This window comes from Lynx canadensis, chromosome D2, assembly GCF_007474595.2.
Source record: "Lynx canadensis isolate LIC74 chromosome D2, mLynCan4.pri.v2, whole genome shotgun sequence".
NCBI classification, from domain to species: Eukaryota; Metazoa; Chordata; class Mammalia; order Carnivora; family Felidae; genus Lynx; species Lynx canadensis.
In genome coordinates, this window is record NC_044313.2 from 48,074,855 (window position 1) to 48,098,028 (window position 23,174).

At 51.0% G+C, this 23,174-nt stretch overlaps 1 protein-coding gene across 3 annotated transcripts in view; it reads right to left on the reverse strand.

Moving 5' to 3' along the window:
• Positions 1-23,174, reverse strand: part of ANXA11 (annexin A11) — a 43,709-nt gene that overhangs the window by 15,287 nt on the left and 5,248 nt on the right. The window contains exons 2-5 of one of the 3 annotated variants that reach the window (XM_030335254.1): positions 22,247-22,332; positions 5,178-5,211; positions 2,946-3,008; positions 917-1,029 (exon numbers count right to left, since the gene is read on the reverse strand). In XM_030335254.1, the coding sequence (XP_030191114.1) occupies positions 917-1,029; positions 2,946-3,000 (168 nt within the window). In that variant the 5' untranslated portion in view covers positions 3,001-3,008; positions 5,178-5,211; positions 22,247-22,332. The remainder of the gene's footprint in view (positions 1-916; positions 1,030-2,945; positions 3,009-5,177; positions 5,212-22,246; positions 22,333-23,174) is intronic. The other 2 variants (XM_030335253.1, XM_030335252.1) reach the window with 2 other exon arrangements.

Below are 23,174 nucleotides of genomic sequence, written 5' to 3' on the forward strand. Positions count from 1 at the left end.
AGCCTAAGATCAATGGCCGTCCCTGATGAGCACGGCCACACCCGTGCATCTGTCCTTCCCTGCCCTGAGCTCAGAGTCCGAGCACCAGCGATTTCTTAGCGAGGCCCAACCCGACCGCCCGGCTTGCAACTACTGTCCCCCGGCCCCCTATCTGCACTCCTGACCCCTCATCTGCCGTCATGCCCAAGGCACCCATATTTGCTCTAAAAACACACAGTTTACTTATGGCGACTGTCTTCCCAGTAGGTTCGTACTTCAGGGTTGAGGTTTCTGTTTGTTGTATTCACGTATCCCCAGCGTCTAGAACAAGCCCGGCACAGGTGAGACTGCGTGCCGACTGCACTGTTTACACTGTGCCAGCAGTTGTTTTTAGATTATAAAATGTATTATTTTACAAGCCAAGTAACAATAAAAGGAGCATGTCCGGGGGCGCCTGGGAGGCTCAACCGGTTAAGCATCAGACTCTTGGATTTTGGCTCAGATCATGATCTCATGGTTGAAGGCCCACACACTGACAGTGTGTGCAGCCCGCTTGGGGTTCTCTCTCTGCCCCTCCCCCACTCTCTCTCAAAATAAATAAACTTTAAAGAAAAAAAAAGAGGTGCGCAATACATATTCTATGAAGGCACCACCCCCACCCAGTTCAGAGCGGAAAGGGACTTGAGAGACCATGCGGCCCAACACATTCCCCTTCCCCTCATTTTACGGATGGTAAATCAAGATGCACAGGGACGGTGAACTGGAGGGAGGCCTCACGGAAACCCTTCGTTCTCAGATGCAGTTCCGTACTCGGTGCCTGCCCATAGGTACGCACACACACAGACACCTCTGAAGCCACCAAAGCCAGCAGTCTTTGTCCCTCTGGCCATGCAGGTGTGGCCCCCAGGGGCAGCCCCAGCAGGAGGGCTGGACTCACCATTCCCGAGAGGTAGTCCTGGTTGAACTGCCCTGCGTAGTTGGCCATGTTATCCAGCCCGATGGGGGGCATGTTGGGCGGGGGGTAGCCAGCACCTCCCCAGGCACCGCCACCTGAAAGCAACACTGAGCCCTTTAGCACCCTGCTGGCACCCCCAACAGGGAAAGGCAAAGCATCAAGCTCTCAGGGGTGGGGGGAGACCAAAGCAGGGCCTTGGGGACAGCACAACAGACCCCACGGAAAACACTCAGGCGAGAGAGTTGAACCCAATCCCACTGCCAGAAGAAAAGAAGAGAGGGACCCTCACCTCCTTCCGAGGAAGGTGGGGTTCAGCAAACACTCCCAGGACCTCTGTGGGATATTATTAAGGAGGTAGGAGGGCTAAGGGCAGACCTGCCCTCCTGGGCTCACCATCATGGGACAGGAATACAGACATAAAAAAAAAAACAACAACAGGTCTTTGGGGATGCTGTGCTGAGCCCATGACAGCGGTGAGCTCAGAGAGCACCGAGAATCCACAATGAAGCAACAGCATGGCAGGGAGGGGTGGGCGTCCTGCTGACCGGGTTGTTTGCGATCATAAGTCCGTGAAGGGCAGGGAGAGCAGGATGGGAGGGTGGAGGGAGACAGGGCTGGGTCACAGAAAACACAGACACCCATCCCTACAAGGGGGGCCATTGGGGGAGAGCCGTAAAAAGGCCCAGCTCTGAACCCAGAGGGACGGGGTGTGTGCCCTGGGGCGAGGGACTCAGCCCCTCTAGTTCAGCTTCCTCAGCTGACAATTCATTTGTGTCACACTGCTGTGAGCAGGACTAAGACCTAATGCCCATGCAGGGCTCCCATGCTGCAGCAGGTGCCGGGACAAGGGGCGTGGCAGCTAGCATCACGGTGCGGGCTGCTGGCCTGTTATATGCCTTCCTGACCAGGGCTCCAGCACACTGAGGACAGACCCTGCTGGGAATCACCTCCTCTCAGTGCTGCTCAGTGTGGCAGGGGTAAGACACAAGGGCAGGATCCCTACTGGGGAGAGGACCATGAGGCCAGTGCCGGCAGACCCAGGCCGTGTCTCGTTCAGAGGGAAATGGCCCCGCTCAACTCGATACGCCACACAACAGTGGCCAAGCCACCTCCCTGCTCCAGGCACGTTCTCCACCTGTCGGATGGCAGGGTGGGCTCAGGAGGCCTTCAGGAGCCATAGGTGCTCAGACTCAAGGACCTCGGCTCTGAGGAAATGAATGTGCCTGGTGGTCTTGTGGGGGCGAGGGGCAGTGCAGCTCAGGCAACCGCAGGATGACCAGCCTGGAATGATCCCCTCTCCCCTTCATCTCAGAAGACCTCGTTTCCTCCCCTACCATGGGGCCCAGTCTCATGTCAGGAACCTAGGAGGGGCTGGGGCCAGAGGAGCCAACTTCTAAGTGTGAAGAGAGGTGTTGGAGCTGGGGCCGGGTTCTGACGGCCTGACCACTGGTGCAGCCCCATTGCTATCAGGCCACAGCATCTGGCAGCTGCAGGAGGCCCATCTGACCCTTAGTGACTGCCTCCTCTTCCTCCCTTGGCAGGAGGGACCCTGCCGCTACACAACCACGTGTTGGAGCCCAGGGTAGGAGAAGTGACAAGGGGCAATGGTCACCTAACAGTGCTTTGGAGGACACGGTGCCAGAGGCTTTCTTTACCTGGCTACCTCATTAGTATCTGGGATAGCCCAGTGAGGAGAGATACTTGAAACCACTTGCAAAGGAGAAGACTGAGAAAATGGAGTCTCTGAGAAAAGAAGGCATTTGCCTGCTGTTATCAGCTAATAACGCAAGAAACTGGGTCTCGGCCTTGTCCCGGCTTTCCAGAAGTGCTTCCAATCCAGGCCTTTCGTGGCCCCTGGGTCCAGGATTTTCTCCAGCCCCTCCCCACCTGGCTGAGCCCTTGGGGTAGTGAGGAAATGACTGGAAAGCACCATTCCTCTCTCCCTCTCCACTCCTGGACGTTGGGCAGACAGGGCATTCATTCCCTTCCCTGCCGGCCCCGACCCTCTTACCTGGTGCGGCCGGCGGGTAGCCGCCTCCGGGCGGGGGATAACCTGGGTAGCTCATGGTTCGATCTGAAGGGGAAGAGGAAGAAACCATGCTCAGGCTCTGCCGGGAGCTGCCACCAGCCTTCCCGACAACGGGGACACCCACAAGCCAGGCCCCTGCAGGGAGGAGGGGCCGCCTCGGGCGTGACCTGGGCCAGCCCAGTTCACCTTCTACTTCCTGGGTGGGCCCCCAGCTAGAACAGGGAAGCAAGGGTAGACCCATGCCTGCGCCCACACCCACGACAGGCTTCACCACGCACCAGTGGCTGCATTTCCTGGCAAACCCCTTTCTCCCACGCTTCGCTCCCACCTCGGCCGACATAGGATGCTACACGTGGGGAGCTGTTCTCTGACCTCAGGGGCGAGCGCGCACTGCCTCGTTCTCAGGGGTCTGGGTCCATTTGTCTTTGTTTTCCAGTGTCTTCATCACCATTCAGCCAGAGGCCCTGTCCCCTGAGCCCGACCGACAGACCCCAAGCAATCCACGGTGGCCTCCAAAGTGCATCTGCCCCAAGCTGCATTTTTCATTCTCCAACCTCTGGTTCCTCAGGCATAGTACTGTGGCACGGAATCATCATTTCTAGCAACCAGACACCTCAGGACAGCTCATGTGACCCAGGATCTGGAGTGAGGGCGAGCGAGGCAGTTGGGAGCCCAGAAAGGGTAAGTGTCTTGCAGATCAGGAGTAGGGGAGGGGAAAGGCCGGGGACCCAGGACGCTTGCCTGTTGGTGGCCGGTAGGATACCTGCTCTCACTAAGTCCCTCTATATACAGATCCCTCTGCCTGGGCCACGCCACTTGAACTGCCCAGGAGGGACACAGACCTGCTGTGACCCAGACCACTCAGACTGTCATGCAGCCTCCTTCCTCTTGCTCACTGGCGGCTGCCATGGTTTGCAGAGGCACTCAATGACAGGTGGGAGTGGCAGGAAACCCGTAGGCCCCCTCAACAGTCATACTTGCTGACCCCCGGTGACCGCCTTCTCCCTGTACATTGGGCCCCAGCCTAGTTCTCAAACTGCAGCGTGTGAACCCCCGAGGGGCTTTTTAAACACGTTGCGGGGCCCCGCCGCAGTTTGGGTCAGCAGAACCAGAATCTGCATTTCTAACTAATTCCCAGGTGACACTGCTGGTGCGGGGAGCCCACTCTGAGAACCACTGCTCTAGATGCCATCGTCCACCCACAAGATTCTAGTTGCCCTTCATAGCTCCTTTGGAGATCTGTGCATGTTGTTGTCAAGGAGGCTGACGGTGCCACTCACTGGTCCCCACAGGGCCCACAGGAATGATGGACGTGGGATGTGTCAGCAGGGGCGACTGTAGGCAAGGCAGCAGGAGGCCAGATGACGGCCTGGTGACCTTGGAGAGAGCTAGAATTGGCCACGAGCAGAATGGGCCAAAGACCCTTCCCCTTGCACACTGTGGTGAGGTAGGTGGTTGAGGGTCCCAGTGGCGCTGCCCTCGGTCTGTCTCATCCCCCCCGTGGCGGGCTGAGCCGTCAGCATAAAGTCCTCCCAGGTCCTGCCCTAGGCCTGACCCTTCTGACAGAATCCCCAGACCCTGCTGATGAGGACAGCCTGGAAATCTGAATGATGGATGAACCAGGAACCTTCTGATGGGAGGAAGAGGAAGCACCCTGCACGAGGTCAGCGTGAGCTGCAGTTGTGTTCCAGACGCCCTTCTCTCTGGAGACCACCATTAAGCAGAAGCTTTGGGCACCAAAGACCCTTTCATGCCCTTCTCGTCTCCTCCCGGAAGACTGAGGCCAAAAGGCCCATCCATAGCCAGGAAGGGAAAAACAAACAAACAAACAAACAAACAAACAAAACAAAACCACGAACAACCAAAAGCTGGATACTACCCTGTTTCCACACATCAAAATTAATTTCAGCTAGAGATTTCAATATGAGAGGTGGCCCCAAGCCCCAAAGACATAAAAATAAGTTCTGCACAATAAGAAACAAATAAGGAAAACAGCAAAAAGACAAGAGAAATGAAAAATTTAAGAAAATTGTTTTGTGATTTAAAAAAAACAAACAAACCCAACAACCACTAGAGGAACTCAAATGATGTGAACAGGCCATTCTAGAAAAGCAACTGAAGGTGCTCACCCATGCTAATACGCTAGGAGAGCTGCCAATTACAAACACAGAGATGTCAGAACGTAACACGCCAAGTTCTGACCCAGAAACTCACCTTCTAGAAATCGATTTCCCAGGCACACCGACACCTGTGTGAAATAACACAGACGTGGATCTCACTGGGGCATTCTGTTGCAACAACAAACCCCTAAATGACCATCTGCAACGGGCTGGTTAAGTTCATCAGAACAGATCCATACAGTAAATACACTGTAGCTATTTTTAGAATTAGCCAGTCCTACGTGTGGGGATAGGTAATGGTCACCGTTACTAATCAAGGTGAAAATGGTGTATACACTAAGCTAACATCTTTTATATATATATATAATTTATTGTCAAACTGGTTTCCATACAACACCCAGTGCTCATCCCAACAGGTGCCCTCCTCAATGCCCATCACCCACTTTCCCCTCCCTCCCACCCCCATCAACCCTCAGTTTATTCTCAGTATTTAAGAGTCTCCTATGGTTTGCCTCCTTCCCTCTCTGTAACTTTTTCCCCCCTTCCCCTCCACCATGGTCTCCTGTGAAGTTTCTCAGGATCCACAGAAGAGTGAAACCATACGGTATCTGTCTTTCTCTGCCTGACTTATTTCACTTAGCATAATACTCCCCAGTTCCATCCACGTTGTTGCAAATGGCCAGATTTCATTCTTTCTCATTGCCAAGTAGTATTCCATTGTATATATAAACCACATCTTATCCATTCATCAGTTGATGGACATTTAGGCTCGTTCCATAATTTGGCTATTGTAAGCTAACATCTTTAAAAAAAATGTAAACATACAAACTCAGTGGTGTATATGTATACACACACACACACACACACACACACACACACACACCATCCATGGAATGATAAACAAGAAACTTGGTAACCCCGGTTGCCTTTGGAAGGGAAAACTGGGAATAGAAATGAAGCTTACGGTTTATATTTACACTTTTTTTGCCACATACATGTATTGCCTATTAAAAAAACAGCTTTAAAAAAGGCCTGATTCAGGTGCGGATTTCTGAGCTCACTTGAGGCCATGGCTGTCCTTCCAAGATTTAAATAACTCACACAGGGTCTATTCAGCCCCAGGCAGCCTGGCTCAGAGCCTGGGGTTAGCATTATTACATAAATGTACCAGGGGACCCAGACCCAGAAGATCCACTAGTGTGTCCCTGCCCAGGGCAGGACCACAGGGCAGCCTCAGGCTGCTCCCAGCGTGATGGTGCTCATTCCCAGGAGGGCTTTGCAGACTTCCCAGCAAGAGTCTAAATTTGTCCCCTGTCAGTAAGCCGGGTCTAAACCCATGACCGGGGAGCAGGCTTTCATCCCTGGGTCTTCCCCTCCCCTTGTGAGTCCGCCTCCAGTCCACGCCCTCTCCTGCAAGCAGCCTCATTTCCCCACCACTTCCGGTCTGCAACTCACTCCCTTCTCGGTCGCGGAGCCCTCTTCAGAAGCAAAGGCCCCAGTTGTGGTCCCCCAAGAGTACAGGGCAGGACAGGACCACCGCCTCCCTCTTCCCTGCCTCTCGGGGGGGGGGGGGTGCCTGGGTGGCTTGTGGCTCAGTCGGTTAAGCGTCCAGCTTCGGCTCGGGACATGATCTCAGTTTGTAGTTCGAGCCCCGCATTGGGCTGTCTGCTGTCAGTGCAGAGCCTGCTTCGGATCCTTTGTCTCACTCTCTCTCTCAAAAATAAATAAACATTTTTTTTTTTTTTTTTTTTTTTTAAAAGAGGCCACCACCAGGGCCTGCTGTACTCGGTGGAGGTGTTCCCGGCACCCCGGGGCTGCCATATCCCCGCTCGGAGGTGAGCTCAGGCAGGGCTGCTAGGGGCTCCTCACCGTCCTCTCCCAGTGCCTGACTAGCCTCGTTCTCCACCGCAGAGGAGAACACAGTGAGCTACAACCTAGCAGATCTGCTTTCTCTTTGGCGTCCACAAGTATGGCATCTTCCGCACTGACCAGGCCCTTCTCCTACTTCCGTCCTTCAGCAAAGGAGAAAGGTGCCTGGGGAGGAATGCTTCACATTGCTGATGCAAGTCTCACAGACTGGGGCATATCCCCCATTCTACGGTGGCTCTGGTCAGGACGCTGACCCGGGGACTCACTGGAGAGAGCTTATTCCACAAGGCAGGCAGCTGGCCTCTTTCAGGATTGCTCCAATTCTCAGACACCAGTCTCTGGGGAACGTCCAGCCTCCAGTCCTGCCACTTTTGGGCCCATGTGAAACAAACACCACCCCTGCTTCCTCACTGGGGCCATCCACCTGCCACTGGACACTTGATTTCATCCAGCTGTGGCCTGTCTCTGGCTAAATTGTGCTTCTCCAACTTCAGTCTGCAACACAATCCCCCATCGGACTTGTTAAAACCCAGACTGCTGGGTCCCTTCCCCACAGTCTCTGAATCGGTAGGTCTAGGACAGGCCTCCAGCTCTGTATTTTCCACATGGAAGCTTCCAGGTGGTGCCGATGCTGCTTGACTGTGGACCACACTTTGGGTAGCACTGCTTCATCACGCACGAGAATCGTCTGGACTGCTCGCTGAAAATGCCTGTGCCGTGGCCCCAGTCATTCTGGGCCCTTCAACCTGGGAAGGACCGAGGAATCTGCAATTTAAACAATCACCCCATCCCCATCCCCAGTGATTCTGATGTAACTGATTCCGCGCTCCACACTCCAGGAAACACTCTTTCCTTTCAGGTACTGGGACACCTTCTGGCTTATACTGCCTAGCCTTTCTTCCCAATAGCAAGCCCTGAAGACGAGCACCTAGACCTGGGCATCCCAGGATCACATCAGAACTGAGCCTCATAGTGCCAGGCTGATGAGGAAACAAAAGCAAGAGAAATGTAGCTTAAATTACATCTCCTTACAACCTGAAGCCCACTGACACACATCTGATATACGCAGAGCGTGACCTTGCTCAAGGAGCTCATGGCTGCCTTCGTGCCTTCATGCTTTTTATTACAAACCACAAGTAACCTTATCTCAACAGCAGCTAGCCCCTCAAAACCCTGAAAGCCTTGCTTCCAAATTCCTTTAAAACACACTTTATCTCTATCTCCCTCCCTCCACAAACTTAAAAGTATATCATCAGTCACTCCCCACAACCCCAGTGCAGCTCTTCCTGCCCACGGGTCCTGTCCCTGTGCTATAATAAAAATCACCTTTTTGCACCAACAACGTCTCAAGAATTCTTCCTTAGCTGTTTGCTCACGAACCCCACTTCATAATTCCATCAAAGCGAATGCTGAAAGTATACAGCAGGCACACACTATATACTCTACAGTCTCACGGACTGTAAAAGGGCCTGTTTCCTAAAGCTGTGTATACGTATGCAAGCATATGGTTACATTTCAAGGGCTCCACAAGGGCAGGAGCCAGAGTCCTCAAACGCAGGAATCTAGAAATGCTGTGTTGGCAGAAGAGGCAAAATCATCCAGAACGAGAACCTTACTCCTCCCGCTCACTCGCCCCCCCTCCCATAATAGAGAGCCTCGTCGTTTCCCCACCTCATCAAGGGGAGAGGGAGACAGGAGCCTCCAGCAAGGCTGGGCTATGCACACCTCCTGGTGTCCAGGCTGACTTTCCGGGACATGGAAGAGAAAGGGAGGGTTGGGTGGTGGCAGTGCCATGCCGGGCACAAGGACACGGAAGTATCTTCCCCAGAAGGCCAGCACGGGACTCAGGAGGGGACAGAGCTTGCAGCAGGCTAATGCTGAACAGAAGGGGAGGCCTGAAAGCATCATCCCTGAGACCTCCTGCCCCTCTGTGCCCTGCAGCAAGCCAGGCAGGCCTGGACCAGAGTGGAAGCTTTTGGGGGATGACCTCTCTGTTGGCCTTCCCCAGCCTGGGGGCTGGAGTATTCATTTGTGTATTCATCTTTTAATATTAAATCCTCAATCTGGTTGTATGCAAGAATTTAAATATAGAGTTTAAGTCATGCAGCTCAGATGATTCTCGGCTGATATATTTTTAAAAACAAAAAGAAGAGAAGACAAGCCACCAACTGGGAGAAAAAGTTTATGCAAGACACATCTGATAAAGGGCTGTATCCAAAATATAGAAAAGAACCCTTAAAAACTCAACAGTAAGAAAACAACCTGATTTTTTAAAATGGGCCAAAGGCCTGGACACCTCACCAAAGAAGACCCGCAGATGGCATTTGAGCAGATGAAAAGATGCTCCCCATCAGACATTAGGGAATTGCAAATTAAACAACGATATACCATTACACACTTATCAGAATGCCCCAAATCCCACACAGTGACAACACCAAATGCTGGTGAGGCCGGGGAGCAACCAGAGCTCTTGCTCACTGCTGGTGGGAGTGCAACAGGGGACAGACCCCTTGGAAGAGTCTGGCAGCTTCTTATCTTACCCTATAATCCAGCAATTCTTGGTACTAACCCCAGTGAGTTGCAAACCCGTCCACGTAGAAACCTGCACACAGATGTTTACAGCACCTCTATTCAAAATGGTCAACATTTGAAAGCAACCAAGAAGTCCTTAAGTAGGTGAATGGATGAATACCCAGATGATGGAATATTATTCAGTGCTAGAAAGAAATGAGCTGTCAATCCACGAAAAGACATGCAGTGCATATGAGAAAAGGCTACATATTGCAGGATTCCAACTCTTGACAGACTGGAAAAGGCAAAACTCATCAGGGGTAAAAAAAAAAAAAAAAAAAAAAAAAAAAAAAAAAAAAATCAGTGGTTTCCAGGAATTAGGGAGTAGGGAGGGATGAACAGGCAAAGCACAGAGGACTTTTTAGGCCGGTGAAAGTATTCTGTATGATACTAAAACGGTGGGTATATTCGTTAAAATTCAGGGAATGTCCAACACTAGAAGTGAACCCTAAGGTAAACTATGGACTCTGGACAATTACGATGTGTCCTCGTAGGTTCATCAATTGTAACAAATGTACTTGTCTGGTAGGGGTGTTGATAACAGGTGCTGATAGTAATGTACTTTCCACTCAATTTTGCTGTGAATCTAAAACTGCTCTGAAATATAAATTACACTTAAAAAAATAGAAAATAGAATTAAAAAAGAACAGGGGTGCCTGGGTGGTTCTGTTAGTTGAGTGTCCGACTCTTGGTTTCGGCTCAGGTCATAATCTCAAGGTTTGTTGAGTTCGAGCCCCACATCAGGCCCTGTGCTGACAGCTCGGAGCCTGGAGCCTGCTTCAGATTCTGTGTCTCCCTCTTTCTCTGCCCCTCCCCTGCTCATGCTCGCGTGCTCTCTCTCTCAAAATAAATAAACATTAAAAATAAATAAATAAATAAATAAATAAAACTAAAATAAAAGAATAAAATAAAAAGATTAGAACATATTATAGGGAAATTCAAACACAGCCAGAAAGACACAAAGTGAAAACAAAAGGTCTCTCTACCCAAGGTTGCCGCTGAGCAGTTTCTCATGTATAATTCAAGACCCCCTCCCCCAAAACATACACATAAATGCATGTGTATGCGCGCGCGCGTGTGGTTTATGTATGTTCCTATGTGTATACAATTGTTTTAAAGCAAGAGATTTATTTGCTTATCTGTAAACTCTCCTCGCTCCAGTGCAAGGCTAGGTTTGGGCAGACTCGGGTGTAATTAATGGTGCACATTCTTACCTGGCACTGTTTGCGGAGATAAAGTTAGTTCGCCCCCAGCCAGTCTGAGCAACTTCTGGCCTCCATACACTGCCCCAGGAGTGGTGGGCCATTCTCCCTGGGTCAGTGGGCAGGACAACAGGAGACAATGACCCAGACAGGATGCGAATGAGGCCCAAAGCAAGCAGAAACACCTACCCAAAGTAATCCACTTCGAAGAATCTTACATGGAAAAGGATCCCAAATGTGACCAGGAACCAGGTCCATCCAGATCTCCGCAGACCTCACTAACCCATGGGCGTGAAGTGGGATTGGGAGGGGGGTTGGGGGGAGGGCTTTACCTCTCAGGGCTCGTCCTTACTTTTGCATTCTAGGACTCCTAAAGGGGTCTTTAGGTTTTTACTCCAGTCCTGGGTCTATAGACTCCCAAATGTTCACACTGGAAGCGACCTTGAAGAATATCTAATTTCCAACCCCTTTGGTTTTGCAGCTAAAATACACCAGGGGCACTGTTTACTCAAGCCACTAACACACTAGGGGGAGGGTCCGTGGTAGAACTCTGCTTGCTGCCTGCTCTCTCCTAACACAGCCACGCTGCAAAACCTGTGGCCACTTCATCCTGAGCTAGGCTGGCTTGTTTGGTGGTCCCAGTCGGTCCCGCCACTGGAGACCTACTTCCAGGCCCCTCTTCCCAGGGCAGAAGGAAATGCAGTAAATATGCTCTGAATCAGGGTTTGCCAAGGCCATTCCTCATGGCCAGAAGGCTCCAGAGATCCTCAGGTGCCTAGGCTCACACCACTTCCCTCTCCCCACACCTACAGGGTAGGAGGGAAGCCAGGTACAGGCTAGAGCTATGCCACATACAGTCATTCAGAGCTGGCTCAGCACTGACCTGGAACCCCCACCCCCAGGTCAGCCTTAGCAAGCAGAAACAGGCAGCTTGATGTACAGTTCAGTGTTTCCTGAACTGTGTTCTTGGACACCAGCTTAATATCTTGCAAGTTGAGAATTTAGACGGATGCAAAGAGAGAGAGATCAGTTGTCCAAAAACTTTGGAAAATGCTGCCTACCACATCCCCTCCCCAAAGTGCCAATTCATAATAGCATAATAAAGGCTCTGAGAAATCCTGTAACAAAGGAGCCTACTTAACTTTATCCCCAAATTTCCCAAACTTATTAGGCAATCATGACAACAGTTACCATTTATTGAATAATTATGTGCTAGGCACTGTGTTAAGTGCTTTATATGGAATTCAACTTTACAACAATTCTACAAAACACTAAAATAATGATGCCCTATTAGAGATAAGGAAACTGAGGTATGGAGAGATTAGGAAACTTGCCCAATGTTACAGCTAGCAAATGACTGAGCCAAGATTCACACCCAAGCAATCAGACTTCAAAGCCCAGGCCTTTTACTGCCCTCCCCGCCCCCGGCTATACTATACTTCCTCCAGCCCCAGAAACTAGTATCTCAAAAACTAAAACACACCAGTTGATGGAAGAGTATGGGATTAGGAATTGGGACCATCAAGCCTCACTGTGATCCCAGGTGCTCCATCAAAGGCAGGATAGGGTGGTGGGAAGAAATGAACTCTGATGCCAGACTACACGGGTTCAAATTCCAGTCCTGATCTCTACTAGGTGTGTGGCCTTGGGCAGGTTACCTAACCTTTCTGAGCCTCACTTTTCCACATCTGTAAACTGGGGACAGTTAACAGTTTAATATCAAATATGTTCTCCTTGTATCACTTAACCTTTCATTATATCTGTTTCCCCGGTATAAAACAGCAAACAGAGTTAGAGGGTCCCAGAGACCCCCAGACCATTTGATAACACTCATGATGAGAAGTGTGCGGGCAGAGGGGACAGGGTGTAGAGTTGTGGAGTAAAACTAGAGGTGGGGGCAGAGGACGTGAAGAGTAGAATCCAGTCCACCAGTCCCTTCTCTCACACCAAGCCCAGCCCTGGGAGCAGCAGGTCCTGGGAACGGCTGTGTTGGATGTTCTCATCTCCCCAAGGAAAAATCACGAACACGAGACTGGCAAAGTTTTCTTTCCTTTCCCTCTGCACACCTGGGCGCCCTGGGGGGCCTGGTGCAAGCCCCAGGAATGGCAGGGGCTGGGGAAACAGAGGCAAGAAGCTGATGGGGGGTGGGGGGTGGAGAAGAGCATCTCTGAAAAGGCCTCTTGGAGATGAAACCTGCTCAGGAGGAGGGCGCTGGGGAAGAGCCCCCGCGCCCCTGCACAAAGCTCCAGCCCTGCAGGCACCCAGGAACTGGCGTTGACACTTCCACCTGGGCCCCGCACTGACGGAAACCATTTTCTCTCATCTCAGCTGGGATGAGAGAGAGCACAGCACAGCTCTCCGACAAACCTGGCTCGCTCCCGTTCACGGGACGGTTGCCTCTGACACCGCACCGAACGGGCTTCGGGAAGAGCCGACGCTTAGTCAAAGGCCGATCCCCGATTCGGGATTTCTGAGCGATGGAAAATGAAGGTGAACCCAGATATGGTGTCACCGTCTGGCTCACACCCAAAGCCCAGAACGTGACAAGGGCTCAGGCCTCGGTCCTTGCCGATGCCAAGGGTCTTGTGACAGACGCAGTGGCAGTGAAAAGTCCAAGTCATGGTCAGGACCTGAGGAAACCCACCCCAAAAAAGGGAAACTGTGGGCTGTGTTTCCAAGTGCAGTTCAGGCTGAGAGCCAGGTCTGTGTCTGCCTCACCACTTCCGCCTGGGGAGGCGCCTCCTGGTTACGCCACCTGAGCAAGAGGGGCTGCTCCTGGAACCACCTGAGAAACGAGGAGGAGGGGCCCGCACACGTTAATCAGGCACGAGTGCCAGGGATGCCTGGGCCCTCCTGGCTGCCCCCTTCGCTCTCAAGTCCCTCGCCCTTTCCTGCAAAGTCCAACCCAAGGCCATTTCCCCAGGATCACCTGGGCCCCCAGGGGTGCAGCGCATCCACACCCCAGAGCGGTTACCATCTGTGCAACACAGCCTTGTCAGTGGCTCGCAGGAAGGCAACTTGGGGAGTTCCTTCCCTGGACCCTGCCTCTGAGTGGGGAAAGAGGAAGCCGAGTGGCTCATCCCACGTCTTGTAGCCTAAGCATCACCAGCGTCCATCCCCAGATACTCTGTAGGTCCTGCTACCACCAACTGCTCTCCCTCCCGGACCCTAAACCAGTTCCCCATCTTCACACAACCCACGCTCCCCCATCAAGAGCCACAAATATCACAGGACAGTCACAAGAAACATCTCGGCTCTGCCGTATGAGTTTTGCCCACAGCCCACACAGATCTGATATCATCTTCTAACACTGCTGCGGAGGAACCAGGGTGATACACGGGGTTTCGAGCCCGACGACAATGATTCCAAGTCTAGCTCTACCACTTGCTGGCTGGGTGACCTTGGGCATCTTGCTTGACACCTTTGAGACTTTTTCTTTACCGGGAAAATTGGGGAAGAAACATCTATCCAACTATGTGGCTGGAAGGATTCGATACACTGATACCCATATACAAAGCTACCCACCATGCAGCTTATTAGCATATAGTAGGCACTCAGGTAATTTCAACTTTCTCCCTAAAAAGCATTAGCCTGGAAGCTAGGATCTGGGTCCTGGCTCCACCACTTGCTGTGTGACCTTCTTGGAGCAGCTCTACCTCTCTCAATTTCGATGCTGTCTGCAAAGATATGACCTGCCCACCTACCTTGGAGTTGCCGTGAGTACTGAAGGAAGCAATAAAAGAAAAAAAAAAACTTTGTCAAGTATGGGACAGCTCTCTTAACTCTGTGACCAACTCACACAGTGCTGGTCTCTCCCAAGAGGCCAAGAGGACAGGCTGCGATGTTCGGAAAGGGGGAAAAGGGTCATCGAAGATCCTGAACATACACCCCAACTTGGTCAGTGTCTGGTACTCACCTACCATGTGTCCAGCCCACACAGGAGGGGCGTGCCTAACCAACTATACAACCATGGGGTGTCCCAGGACAATGTTGGTAAGGAGGAGGGCTTTTCCAAGCCCGAGATCAGGGCACCATCACGTTCCTTAATTAGGTCCTTCAAAAATATCCCAGACAGTCCACACCCTGATCCCCCAGAACGTGTGAACATGTTACCTTACATGGCAAAAGGGGCTTTGTAGATATGATCAAGGTTACCAATTATGAGAGGGGAGGTTGGCCTAGATCATCCAGGTGGGCCTGATCTAATTATATGAGTCCTTTCCTGAGCAGAGGCCCCTTCCTGGCTGGGTTAAGGATGAAAAGGAAGAACACAGAGGACGGATTTGAAGCACCGTGGAGGAAGGGGCCATGAGCCAAGGAATGCAGACGGCCTCTAGAACCTCACAAGACAGGGGTGCGTTCTCCTCTAGAGCCTCCAGAAAAGACACAATCCTGCCCAACAAACACCACGAGGCCTGTGAGACAAAAGCGTAAGACAGAAAGGTTGAGCGGTAAATGGTGCAGCCGCTGTGGCAGACAGTAGGGTAATTCCACTTTGGGGTCACAGACCCCGGAGACCAGAAAGCAGGGACCCAAACACACGAGCACACTACTGTCCACAGCACTTTACAAGCGCCAAAAGGTGGAAACAACCCAAATGCCCATGAGAAGGAATGAATGAACAAAATGCTGTGCACAACACATGACAGAATATTACTCGGCCTTAAAAGGGAAGGAGATTTGGAGATTCGGATGTGTGCTACAACAGGGATGAACGCTGAGGACGTGATGCTCAGTGAAATATGCCCATCACAAAAAGACCGATACTGTGTGATCCCACTTCCAGGAAAGAGGTGCTGGAGTGGCCAAATTCAAGAACTGTGGGTGCCAGGGGCTGGGAGGAGCGGGGACTGGGGAGTTTCTGTTTAATGGACAGAGTTTCAGTTTGGGAAGATGAAAAAGTTCTGCAGATGGGTGGTAGCGATGGTCGCACAACAATGTGAATGTACATAATGCGGTGGAGCCACACACCTTTTAAAAGTGCTTAAAGTGGTGAATTTTATGTTTTTTACAAAACGTATATATATATATTTTAAATGCTTATTTATTTTTGAGAGAGAGAGAGAGACAGAGTGCAAGCAGGGGAGGGGCAGACAGAGAGGGAGACACAGAATCTGAAGCAGGCTCCAGGCTCTGAGCCATCAGCACAGAGCCCAATGCAGGGGTCAAAGCCATGAACTGTGAGATCATGACCTGAGCCGAAGTCGGACACGTAACTGACTTGAGTCATACAGGCACCCCAGTAAATTTTATCTTTTATATATTTTACAACCAAAAAACTGTGTGTGGTTTTAAGCCACCAAGTTTGTGGCAATTTGTTATGGCAACAATAGAAAACTAATGCATACAACGATCTCCTTCTTTCCAGATCCTCCCATCGTGTTCTCTCTGAAAAGGTCCCTGCCCTCCTTGTGTAAAAGATTTGTGAACAAGTCTATGTAACTTGGCAAGCTTTCTTTGACATGGGAAGCAATAAACCACCAAGACCAGAGAAAAACCATTCCAACTGAGAAAGGGAGGAGCAGGGGCTTGCCTCTCCTGTGTGTCTGGGAATAAGAGCTCAATAAAGCTTTGCTCCCTTGTATTATCAGTCAACATGAATCACCATGGTGAGACTTGGGGCTCCGAGCGGGTTCTGTATGGCCAGGCCAGACACACCCAGCCAGGAATGCAAATGCTCTGGGGAGGGAAAAGCTCTGCACAGGCAGGCAATCACACTCCAACTGGCCAGGACCCCACTAACTAGGGCACCAGAGCTCACTCCCCGCTAGCGATGACTCAGTTCATTCCTACCCACCCCACCTCAGCCCTCATTTCACAAATGGGGACACTGACAACCAGAAGGGAAGAAGGGACATGCCTAGGTGACATAACAAGATCTCAAGAGGGCTGACCCAGGACCCCCACCTCCTGCCTCCAAAACAAGAGCTCACTGTCCAAAAGGTAGGACACCAGTCAGCCGCTGCATCTACAGGAGTTCGTCCTGGTTTGGGGAGGTCTGGAACTTATACAATTTTAGGGGCCTTCTTTAAGCAATGACACAATGTCAGGGTGTCTGGGTTAAGCATCTGACTTCAGCTCAGGTCATGATCTCACAGCTCGTGAGTTCAAGCCCAGAGTCAGGCTCTGTGCTGGCGGCTCAGAGCCTGGCGCCTGCTTCGGATTCTGTGTGTCTCACTCTCTGCCCCTCCCCTGCTCGCATCCTGTCTCTCTCTCTCTCTCTCTCTCTCAAAAATAAACATTAAAAAAAAATGATAAAATGTTTTGCAAATTTTACAAAATGATAGGACTTTGTGAATCCACTGCCAGGGCCCCTCTTGTCGAAGGGCCAAGGAAAGTGAGGTGGGGGTAGGGGTGTCCCCCGAAGCCAAAGCTTAAATTCCATTAGCTTCAAGGTAATGCCATTCCTGGGCTCGGAGAGGTGCCGGGGCTGGGCTAGACCATCGGGGGGAAAGAAGAGGAGAACACAAAGTCCTGGCCTGTGCCGGGGTTCCTTCTGGCTGCGGACACACACAATAAAGCAGTTGCAGGAAGTTACCCACAAGCACTTTAGGAGCCATTCCTAGTAAGAATGGAGATTCTGGCTGAGAATCAGGAAATGCATTCTTTGGGAGAGGAAGGTGGGAGAAGAGTCTAGACAACCAGCTTCCCTCTGAAGGGTCTTGGTCAACCTAAGGCTCTCCTGGGCCTCTCCCTCCCTCACCTATTAAATGGGTGAGCCTGTGAGGGATCCATGGTCGTGGACGTGTGCTGCCCAGAACCTGGGGCTCCATGAAGGTTTTGTAGCTCACACTTATTTCCTGGTGGGGAGGGGGAAGAGCATAAAAGAGACTCTGGGCCTTACTTAAAGGTTTTTTTAATGTTTATTTATGTTGAGACAGAGACAGCACAAGCGGGGGAGAGGCAGAGAGAGAGAGAGAGAGAGAGAGAGAGAATCCCAAGGAGGCTCCATGCTGTCACCGCAGAGCCCCACACGGGGCTCAAACTCACAAACCATGACCTGAGCCAAAACCAAGAGTCAAATGCTTAACCGACTGAGCCACCCAGCCATCCCTGTTTTTTTGTTTTGTTTTGTTTTAATGGAAAAATAGCAGATCTGGTAACACGGGTCCTAAACTTCCTGATGGGAGCACACGGCTAGGGAGGCAGCAGGTACCCCTTCGGCCAGGTGTGCCTGCTTCAGCTGCTCACTCTTCCCCACTTGCACTGTCCCAGGCACCTGCACACATAGTCAAAGGGACAGGTGTCACCCAGGGCCCTGCCAGTTAAGATACAACGAGCCATATGAAAGCCCAAGGCCTATCACAGATCCTCTCTCACAGTGAAGTAGGGGAAGAGGGGTAGCGGACAAGACTGAAGGCGGTGGCTGTTCAAATGGCTTTGGAGAGGCTCAGTCCCTTCAAGCCTAGGGGACAGGAGACAGTATCTATCCCAGGTCCAAACGGCTGAGGCACTCCCCACTCACCTACAAGCCCCAGGAAACCTCTCCTTCAAATTATACTTACCAGCGGCTTAACGGCGACAAAGTCCCGGCCAACCTTCTTACTGCTGAAGTGGAAAAAAATCCCCACCAGAGCCTATAGATCAGAGATCTATAAAGATCCGTGAAGATTCTCTTTTAGAGCTCAAGTATGGGCTGACCCCTGTGTAGCTGGGATCCTAAGGTTTGCCAAAGGGCCCTGGGCCAAGGGATACACTGTGCCATGGCAGGAAAATGGCAGGCTCCTGGAGGTCTATGGGCGATGGAAAGACTCACAGGAAATGGCATGTCTGTGGCTCAGCCAGGGCATTTTCTTGGCACTTCTCATCTTCAGGACTTCTGTTCAGACAGTTCCTTCTACCTGGTCTGTCCTCCTTGTCTCCTTTATCCCTTCCTTAAGGCTGGGTCAGTCTTAGCCTTCCTTTAGCCAAGATAGAGCCCCCCCCCCCCTTCAGGAAGCCCACCTGAATCTCTCCACGCATAATGACTGCTCTTCCTGGAACTTATCAGCACTTGGCCTAAAACGTTTTCTATGTTCTCCAGTGCTCTAACAATACTCCCCCTTTTCCAGTACCTATGATAGGCACACATATTAGCTCAAAATAGATCACCTCATTAATCGTCACAATGCTCCCACAAGATCGGTAGTGTCACCTTAAGGGAGCTAAGGCTTAGAGACGACTGACAGGCAAGGGTCACACACCCAAGTAGTGCCAGGGCCAGAATTACTTTTTCCTAGGGGAAGAGCGACTGCCCAGGCTGTAGGATAGGCCCCTCCTCCTCCTGCCACTGGCTAGCATAGGGCTGGGCACAGCGAGGGCCTCACACATTGACAGGATACGAGTGGACCCTGATTCATCGCTTCCACATCCTGGGTGGCACCTGTTCTGATGGCCTCTTTGGTCAAAGCTTCTGGTGCACGGGCTTCAGGAATTTCGGGGGCAGAGAGGACTCATCAAGGACATTCCCTTCTCTCCCTCCCACACCAACGCAGGACCTCAAGCGTTTTGAAAGGGTGTATGAACATCCCTAACTCTGCTGGAGAAAGGGGGTAAGTGGCCTTACCCTCTGCAGGGACCGCAGAGCCTCAGTGCCCTGCCCTCATGGGGAAGCTGCCTCTCCTCTCAGGTGTGAGCACAGTGCCATTAAGTCACAGAAACAAGCCAGAAAGCCACCGGGCAGCACTCCACAGATCCTGACCACATTTTCCCAGGCACTGAACAAAAAAGCCTCCAAGAGGTGCGGTTAAACATTCAACTCCCCACCCACAGGCCATGAATTAAGACTAGATGGAGCCTATGTCAATCATTATCCAGGCAGTGCCTCAGGCTGTCCTCTGAGGCCTGGCATCCGGGGCTGACCAGCCTGGAGAGGTTCTGGGCAAAGCAGGCTGGGAGAGTGGCAATGGGACGGTGTACAAGCCTTACCACGGGGCTGAACTTGAGCAAGCCAGTTCTGAAAGACACCTCTTAGAAATAAAAAGTCAGGGGCGCCTGGGTGGCGCAGTCGGTTAAGCGTCCGACTTCAGCCAGGTCACGATCTCGCGGTCCGTGAGTTCGAGCCCCGCGTCGGGCTCTGGGCTGATGGCTCAGAGCCTGGAGCCTGTTTCTGATTCTGTGTCTCCCTCTCTCTCTGCCCCTCCCCCGTTCATGCTCTGTCTCTCTCTGTCCCAAAAATAAATAAACGTTAAAAAAAAAAAAAAAAAAAAAAAGAAATAAAAAGTCAATTCCCGGGGTGCTAGCATTGGATGATGCAGGAATCCTAGAATACTGAAAGTGGAAGCGGGCTTCATGAAATCATTTGCTTCAACCGGCCTATTTTACTACAGTGGGGAACCAAGACCCAGAGAGCAGAAGAGGTCTGCCTGACGTCTCAGAATTGACTAGGGGCAGGACACAGACTAGAACCATGTCTTTTGACTTCCAGGCTGATGCATTAATGGCCCACGGGGGCTCCCCTCCACTCAGCACACTTCTGGGCTCCAACCCACTTTCCCAGGCTGGAGAATGGGCTGGGGAAATGTACAGGCTGTCAATAAGGAAGTGACTCTGCGGCCTCCCAAATAAATTCCCGTAAAATCGAGCAGCACAGAAGACAACCTTTGCTCCACGGAAGCCTCTGGGACATTGTTTCCCTCCCTATGAATTAACAACAGCAGAGAGTGGGGGTTGGCCCACTGGGGCCCGTTCTGACCTCTCTGGGGTCCGTTCGGAGTTTAAATGGCCTCTTCCCCCAAGCTCTCCTGGAAATAGTCACCTACGCCTAATACCTGGAGTTGAGAAAGGTGAGCCAGGAGGAGGAAGCACAGCAAGATACTCTGCATCCAAAGCTGGGTCTTGGAGGGGCCATCCAAATCCCTGCGCGGCCTGTAAGGTCAGGAGGTGGCTCCAAGCGACAGGATGTGCGGCTGCCAGACCTGACTCCTGGGGGCAGCCCAGAAGGAGCGATGATTCTCAGAGCATCAGCAAAGTGGCGGCAGCAGCTGCTTGCCTGTTCATTCTCGAGCCCTCGGGTGGGAGGCCGTCACGCCCAGCACCGAGAGCTGGCCTGCCACTGTAGCGACAGACCATTCCTACTTCCTAACCTGAGGGATAGGGGCTTAGCCAATGGCAAGACTGATGAGCACAGCAGGAGTTCAAATTATAGACAGCAGTGGGTGGTGTCCCAGGAACTTCTGGTTGTCCCCCTCAACCATCTGCCCTCTCTTACTTCCGTAACAGAGCACAAACTGTTGCCTGGCACACGGTGGCTTCAAACAAGAACTGGGTTTCCAAGCCTCCCTTGGCAACTTAAGCAGGGCCCTGCCATGAAAGTCTGCTGTCCCGGGCCATGCACGCAGGGGAAGCTCCTGGAGCAGGGCTACCCAGGGTGGCCCCCAGACCGACGCATCAACACAGCCCGGGTGGCTGTCACAAATGACAATTCCCAGTCCTCACCCTAGACTTCCTAAGTCGCAACTAGGGTGGGGCCCAGAAACCTGTGTTTTAACAAACTTTCCAGATTATTCTTATATATGCTCACATTTGAAAACCACAGCCCCGCAGAATGCTGGAAGCAACTTTACAGAAGGAGCCTGGTGCCTGCACCATCTCATGGAGTGGACATTGACTCGGGCCTCCAATTTCTGAAGGGAGGAGCTCCTCTCTCAATCCATGACCACACCCAAATCCTAATGCAGGTAGGTTAGGGAAGCAGGATGATGAGAAACTGAACCAAGTCAGCAGAAATCAGAAAAGTGATAACATCCAAGTATAATAAATAATGAACAGCAAACAAGATGCAAGGAATAAAATCAAGAATATCTGGTATGTGGGGTGGGGGTGGGGGGGCCTGGCTGGCTCAGTTGGTAGAGCGGGTAATGCCTGATCTCGGGATTATGAGTTCCAGTCCCATATTGGGTGTGGAAATTACTTAAAAAAATAAAAACAAAAATAAAATTTTATGTTTATTTTTGAAAGAGAGAGGGAGAGTGCATGCACATGAGGGGGAAGGGCAGAGAGCAGGGGACAGAGGATCCCAAGTAGGCTCTACGCCGACAGCAGCCCACATTGGGCTCAAATTCATGAACTGTCAGATCATGACCTGAGCCAAAGTCAGACACTTAACTGCTGAGCCACCCAGGAGCCCCTTAGAAAAATAAAATCTAAAAACAAAAAAACCAAAATAAAATAAAAAAATATATACGTGTCTCTCTCTCTCTATATAGACAGATAGATAGATAAATAGGTATAGTATGCGAACAGTATTAGGTAAACAGAAAGAAAAACTATTAGTGGAAATACTTATATTAAAAATATGTTGAAGACTGTTTCAATAACCCTGCCTCAGCAGGCTGAGGGTTTTTTCCAGCCCGTTTTTCAGCCTTTTGCCTTTACCTGCAAATACAGGACTTGGAAAACTACTCACTAGGATTTCCCCTGAAATCGCTGATGTGACTTAAAACACAAAGATACAAAAGGGTGTAAGATTTGGGGGCCCACGTCTTTGTATCTGACATTGGGCCCTCGGACATTTTTGTGTACTGACTATTTTGTCACATACCTTGCGGAATCGAGAAGGGTCACGTGCTGTCCCAAACGAGGAAGGAACAGTGTAATTGCCAGTCAGAGCTGACTGTGACTTTGGACCTAAAGGAAGGGGCAGATATGGAGAGATGCGGCACCTGGGCCTGTCCTTGGGGCTTGCAGGCAAATCTTACTTTACCCATCCCTCCTAAGAAGTTGGGACTGGATTATTTCATGATTATCAGGGAGCTGAGAAGCAGGTGGGGGAGACCTGAGCACCACCTACTCCACACAAACCTGAAAGAAAACTAAACAGACCACGTTGTAAAACGTGCAAAACATTGGAAAACCCCTAGCTGATGCCTCCCTCTACATTTCTGAGCCTTTCACTTACTGTCTTAAAAAATGCACATATTGGGGCACCTGGGTGGCTCTACACCCAACATGGGGCTCGAACTCACAACCCTGAGATCAAGAGTCACATGCTCTTCCAGGTGAGCCAGCCAGACGCCCCCACCATGTAGATCAGTTTTGATCCAAGGATGTTTTAGAAGACAGCATCCTGGATTTCTGAGTATTTTTGTGGAGCAGTATGATCATATTTTAATGTTGACTGGGGCTTTTATTGGGTTATAATTACTAAATGTGATCAGCAAAATTTCTTCTCATTGGGCTGTATTAAGATTTTCTTTGTGGCAACTACATGACCCATACCAGAAGGTTTCATGGACAGGGAAGGCTGTGTGTTCTCTGTGGGACACATACTCTAGATGTATCTGTTAATTTGAGCTTATCTGCATTTCTTTGAGTATCTATTAATTATGAGAGGTGCTCCAAAAATTTCTCATTATGATCTTTATTTAAGTCAAGCTGTATCTATATTTATTCTAGATGTATTAATCTGGCATCCATGTTTGGTGTATACAGGTTCATCACGCTTATCTTTGCGGATTGTAAGGGCGTCC